The sequence below is a fragment of the Mandrillus leucophaeus genome, unplaced genomic scaffold (assembly GCF_000951045.1).
Source record: "Mandrillus leucophaeus isolate KB7577 unplaced genomic scaffold, Mleu.le_1.0 Scaffold12, whole genome shotgun sequence".
Classification (NCBI taxonomy): Eukaryota; Metazoa; Chordata; class Mammalia; order Primates; family Cercopithecidae; genus Mandrillus; species Mandrillus leucophaeus.
In genome coordinates, this window is record NW_012100320.1 from 3,196,507 (window position 1) to 3,203,309 (window position 6,803).

General features: G+C 35.8%; 1 protein-coding gene across 1 annotated transcript in view; it reads right to left on the bottom strand.

Moving 5' to 3' along the window:
* MTFMT (mitochondrial methionyl-tRNA formyltransferase) overlaps positions 1-6,803 on the bottom strand; it is a 45,134-nt gene that overhangs the window by 29,962 nt on the left and 8,369 nt on the right. Inside the window, exons 4-6 of the mRNA XM_011968099.1 lie at positions 6,078-6,180; positions 4,759-4,834; positions 989-1,080 (exon numbers count right to left, since the gene is read on the bottom strand). Coding sequence (XP_011823489.1) covers positions 989-1,080; positions 4,759-4,834; positions 6,078-6,180 — 271 coding nt within the window. The remainder of the gene's footprint in view (positions 1-988; positions 1,081-4,758; positions 4,835-6,077; positions 6,181-6,803) is intronic.

The following is a 6,803-nucleotide window of genomic DNA, read 5'->3' on the forward strand; positions in this document are numbered from 1 at the left end:
ATAACATAAGTCTGTGATCCTCCTTATTGAAGAATTTAGCATGCTATAGATATCCAATGGTCGTTCCCCATTTTACCCAACATTAATAACAGGGACGGTCCATTAAAAACCACACACTTGGCCAGGCACAGTGGCTCATGCCTGTAACCCCAGCACTTTGGGAGGCTGAGGAGAGCGGATCACTTGAGCTTAGGAGTTCAAGACCAGCCTGGGCAACATGACAAAACCCCGTCTCTACAAAAAAAGACAAATTTAGCCAGGTGTGGTGGTGTGCGCCTGTGGTTGCAGCTACTCAGGGGCTGTCACAGGAGGCTCACTTGAGCCTGGGAGGCAGAGCTGGCAGTGAGCCAAGGTTTTGCCACTGTACTCCAGGCCTGGGTGACAGAGCCAGACCCTGTCTCAAAAAATAAAACAAAACACACACACACACGGTAAGCCCAGTGTTCAAATAACACAAGTAGCTATTGAAATGAAAGAAAAAACCCCCACAAATTTATCAATGAACTGAGAATTTAACTCAGACATTTGAACAAACTGTTATATTACTACACTTGGTGTACCATATGTAGAAATCAATGATTTAACAATCTGATTGTAAAACATTGGCCAAAGGCAGAAAGACATATTGGAAAAAACACAGGATTAGGAGTGAGAAGATTTAAGTTCATTATTTAGTGACTGGACATTCCTGTTAGTCATCTCATTTTCTTTCCCCTCACCTATGAAGTAGGATAGTAAAACTTGGTTATGTGAAACTGCAATATACATATATTTAAAAGTGCTTTGTGAATTCTAAGGTCTCTATAAACACTTTAAACACTTGAAAGAATTTTTAAGAATAAATTTCAGGTTTCCTAGGTTTTGTTCCTAAGATAAACCTTTTATTTGGGATACATTTGGGATTATTCCTAAATAAAAATATTTAGAAAGCAAATTACACACATAGAAAACCAACTAGGCAAAACTGCAACCTGACTTCCCAACTTACTATATTTCCAATGGCACGGTAAAGTCTGAATATTTGTTCTGAAGTTTGTTCCTCCCATTTTACACAACTGGTACCAGCAGAAATCTTAGGGGCTACAAGATAAAGCCAAGAGCAAAAATGAACCTCAGGGTCAATGTCCATGAATTGATAGCTATTGATACTAAGTAAGAGATACCAGAGAATTCATTCTAATCTCTCGACTTTTCTATATGTTCAAAATTTTCCATATATCAAGTAAAAATAATACATAAATAATCACATAAATACTAAAAGAAAACATGGGTGAACTTCTTCACATCCTGGGAGTAGAAAATACCCTTCTAACTATGAAATGAGACTAAACTTTTTTTTTTGAGACAGGGTTTTGCTGTTACCCAGGCTGGAGTGCAGTGGCATGATCTCAGCTCACTGCAACCTCCACCTCCCAGGCTCAAGAGATTCTCTCTCAGCCTCTCGAGTAGCTGGGACTACAGGCATGCACTACCATGCCTGGCTAATTTTTTGTATTTTTAGTAGAGAATGGGTTTCGCCATGTTTGCCAGGCTGGTGTTGAACTCCTAACCTTAAGTGATCCACCTGCCTCATCCTCCCAAAGTGCTAGGATTAGATGCATGAGCTACCATGCCTAGCCAAAATAAACTTTTTTTTTAATGAGACAAAAAGAAATGCCATAAGTTAAATCAAAAAACAAATGACAAACTGAATTTGCAAATTATCTCAAAGAGAACTAATATCTCTATTATGAAATATAAGTACTCAAAAAACAGAAAAGAAAAAGACCAAAATGTTGATAGGAAAATGGGCAAAAGATATAACACTACCCAGAAAAAAGAAATGCAAATAGTTCTTAAATATACGAAAAGATCTTCAACATTACTGACAGGAATAAGGTACATTAAAACTACTCCACGTAGTTTTACTATACTATTACAAATAACTATGTGCATGTTATCTTCCTAATCTTACTAGTACTATTATTTGAAATAGCAAAAGATTAGAAATAACCCAAATGCCCATCAATCAGACATCTGTTGGGCAAATTATGATACATTCACCTAACTGAGAACTATGCCATCATAAAAAAACAAAAAGGAAGCCAGGCATGCCTTTGGGAGGCCAAGGCAGGAGGATAGCTTGAGTCTAGGAGTTCAAGACCAACCTGAGCAAAATAGTTAGAACTTGTCTCTACAAAAATTAAAAAATTAGCCAGGCATGGTGAAATGTACCTGCAGTCCCAGCTACTCGGGAGGCTGAGGTGGGAGGACTGCTTGAGACTGGGAGTTTGAGACTGCAGTAAGCCATGACCACACTTCTGCACTCCAGCCTAGGTAACAGAGACTCTATCTAAAAAAAAAAGCAAGCAAGAAAGAGGAAAATCTCTTCTTACTAATAGGAAGTAGTCGCCAAGATACACTATTAAGTGAAAAAACAAAGGCATAGAAGAATATGTATTTTATGCCACCTTTTGTGAAGGAAAAATAAAAAATAACACTATGTATGTGTTTGCTTATTTTGGCAAAAGGCAACACTGGAAGACTAAATCAGAAACTAATAAAAATGTTACCTATAGAGGGAGGAATACGGGTTAGATGAGATAGAGAGACTGAAGTAGGACTTCTATGAGTATACCTTTCTAAGCTGTTTTAACTTTTGAAGCATGTAAACATTTTATGCATTCAAAAAATAAAATTTAATCATAAAAGAAAATAAAGCAACCCTTAAAATAAAAAAATAAAAAAAAAACAACTGAAACTTAACTATGTATGAAACTAGGTAACAAAACCACATGGAAAAAATAACCATTACCAGGAAGTTTTGAAGGCAGTAATCTGACTGTATATCCTTAGGATATATTCTAAGGCTCAAAAAGGAAAACTGCAAAGAAATCTTAAATCTTACTATTTTTACTGTTAGTAGTAATATTGGTATTGTAATGCTGAAACGATGTTATGAATAGCAAATAAATAGGTTAATATTTAAAAAAAGATAGTGTGAGAAAATATAAGGAAAACCCTTTAATGATAAATTTGAATCATAAACAATGTAAGCTTAAATATTTTTTTAAAATGTAATTTCTAGTTTTGTCCACTGATATCTTATCTTGCCACACACTGTTGTATCAGATGATCTCTAACTATCGACCCCACTAAAATGAACAAGAGCTCCCTGGAAATCACACTGGTAGATTTCAATGTGGGCCAGAGGACATACAGGGGAGCCTGGGACATTACTGTGGTGGAAGCAAGGAAGCACTCCAAACTAGTGGGAAATAAAGAGTGTTAACAGAATGTAGGAGCCAAATTTAAGGGGCTCCCACTGGGCAAATATGGGAAATTTGATCAATACAAAGAATTATGACTGTAAAACACAATCAGTGAAAATCTACGTGTCAAATGATACTAAAAAGAACACATCTGACACCAAAACTGAAGGCAATTAATGGCATCAACTTCTTATGCTAATTAAAGAGAAAGAATTAAGCCCCTGTCCCCATTTTAGGATTAACTAAAATTCATCTCCAATTAATGAGGAAAAACTCTTCTTTCCAGAACAATACCAGCTATTAAACGTAAAAGGAATTAGAAAATTGCCATTTTGTAATCCATAGTGAAATAATTCATTTGGGCAAGGAATATCAATCTGTACTAAAACCATCATGTGAAAGGTTGTTGGTGAACAGGATATCTGCACCGTGCCAGAGTATTACCCCACAGATTACCCGCTAATTGCAAAAGGGAAAACACATCTTAACACTGGAAAGATCTGGTGGTCACCATCTCAACCAAGTGATCAAACTTAGCTTCACTTGCTTTAGTACAACCTGATACCTTGGCTTACTCAAGTGGTACCTTAAGACTGCAGGGGACAAAAGTAAGACTTCTCTAGGTATATTAATTTTTGAATCAGCTATATGTTTTATATATTCAAAAAATAACATCTAATCATAAAGAAAAACAAGAAGTAATCCCTAAAATTAAAAAACTGAAACAAATGTTTATACTCCTAACTCTACTAAAAAAAAAAAAAGAAGAAAACAAACGTCACTGAAACACACTCTTTCCAAAAACTTTCAGCCTGAATCTAGCCAAACCTTTAGAACTAATTATAGGAAATATAAGTGATAGGGAACAAGTTAAACAACACTGGAAGAAAACAAACAAATCAAATAACTGGCCTGGTCTCTTCAAAAAGTCAATGACATACAGCAAGGAAAAAAAGAGGAATCTTTTTTAGAGACTAAAGAGACATAACAACTAACTACAACTAAATCCTAGTTTGAAAAATAAAACAACTATAAAATAAATTTTTAGACAATTAGGAACACTTAAAGATGAACTGAACATTGGATGCTATTACGAAATTGTTCATTTTTCTTAGGAAAAGCACACTACTTAGAAATGAAAGATCATGATTCATACTTCCAAATGAATAAGCAAAATTTAAAATACACATACTAAATACATAGAAAGAAAGAAAATATGGACAAACATTAATAATTGTTGACTCTGGGGTAAACTGGTGTTTATTATACCAGTCTTTCTATTTAATATTTTCAAAATCAAAAATTTGGGAAAAAATGTTCAATCCTTCATGAGGCTATATGCTAAGAGGGAGAAAGAATGCTTTCTACCATTCTGTGGAAAAGCACATAAAAGTGGGCACTCAATCAAAATTAAGGGAAAAGTACAGCTAAGAAGTCAGAATGTTCAGATGCTATCATGACAAGCAGAACCTTTAGAAAAATGTGAGAGTCTGCAGCCCCCACTCACCATAAGTCGCCCCCTCTGTTGGCTGCTGCCTTCCATTGCTCAGACTTTCAGGCAAATTTTTCAAAACTGAAATGAGCTACAAAAAAAAAGAGTGTGATATATTCAAAATGAACATAAGAACAAAAGCAGAAACACATTACAATTCAGTACCATGAAATAACCTGTAACTTCTTTTTTTTTCTTTTTCTGTTTTTCAATTAAAAAAATTTTTTTCTTTACTATTGGCTCTTCAAGGCTGAACCTATAACTTTAAAAGATCTACATGGCAGGGCAAGGTAGTACATTGGCTTAAGCTGTGAGGATAGGTGTCTACTTGGGGAAACCTCAGTAGAGATTCTGCTGTCTGTAGATACAGGTCATTGATTCACTTCTAGAGAATGCTGTGGAAGCTTTGGCATCAGGAGAGCCCGTGCTTGGCTATACACACTCTCACCCCATGGGTAAAAAGGCAGTGAAATCTCATAAGAGAATGTACTATGGAGTCACCTAGCTCTGGGTTCAAGTCCTAGTTCCACCACCTACCAGCTGTCTCATTGTGGAAAAGTTATTTAGCTTGTCTCTGGCCTTCGATATCATCATCTGTGAAACAATCAACAGCAACAACTACCTCAAAGTTGGGAGGGTAAAAAAAAAGTCCACAGAGTATCTAGAACAGTCGTAGTACACAAGCCAATGTTCAATAAATGGCAGTCACTGTCATTAAGATCATTTGTGAGGTAAGTGCCTAGAATAGGAAACACCATCTATACAGGTGGGAAAAAAAAATTCCTCTGTATAAAATTAACCCGTTCATATGGAAAACATAAATTTAGTCATTAAACATTTACCCTGACGCTACTCATGCAGTCTCAGTGAGCTATATATACAAAACCACAGAGAGAAGAAAGATCATCTACAGGTAGAACGGTCAGCAGAATTCTAGCATAAATGACTGAAGCCAGGCAAAGAAATGGAAGGAAAGTTAAGAGTCATTTAGGAAGTTGCTGTTAGTTCATTCTGACGGGGATGCAAGGTATACCTATGAAAGTGCGAAGACTGAAATTGGGAAGAATAGTCTAAGGCCACACTATGACATGTAGTAGGCCATATAAGATCACCTGTCTCACTCGAAAGCCTTTATTTAGTACTTACTCCTCGTAAAATTCTCAAAGATTTACATAAGATCACAAATGCCAGGCTAATTTTTAGGACGCCAAAGACAGAAACTACTCTTTTTTGTTTGCAAGAAAATTAGAAGTCACAAAATGGTTCTTCTTTTCATAACCACTTAGGAAACCCACTAAATGAGTAAAAAGCAGTAGGATATTGGAGAATTTTACCATGTTGGCACCCAGTCGTGACAACACTGCTTCCAATTCCTTTGCAGTGCTCTTGGGTGGCACAGGAATAGTTTCTTGTTTAAGAATTGGACCTACATCAAACCTAGCAAAAAATCAAAAGTAAATAACAATGATTACTATTTCCTGAATCAATGTTTGTCTACACACAAAAAGATACAAGCTAGATACAGTGGTCTGCATGCCTATAGTCCCAGTTGCTCAGGAGGCTGAGGCAGCAGAATTGCTTGATCCCTGGAGTTTGAGACCAGCCTGGGCAACACAGCTAGCCCTTATCTTTTAAAAAATAATAAAAAAAAAATAAAGATAGTTTATACTGGCTATTAATTTGGCTGTTAGCCATTAGCAAGGAAGATACGTCAGTTTCAAAGATGGGAAAACAAAATATGGCCTGTATTTAGAGTCTAAATTTTTTTCCTAAAGCAAAGAAAGGATACAGTTGCGTATCAGGAATTTAATTACAATTACAGAAAAATTATACCATCAGTAATAGCATGAAAAAAATCTCTGTATATGAAAAGCATAAGGCAAAGAATTTATTTTCCATGGAAGTACAGTTAGGATATTCATAATTATTTCTTTCTATAGTCCCTTCCTCAAAGGATAAGAATTTTGCCTAGATTATCACCATGGGTGATTATAAGTAGGGCCAGGCGCGGTGGCTCATGCCTGTAATCACGGCATTTTTTTTTTTTTTTTTTTTTTTTT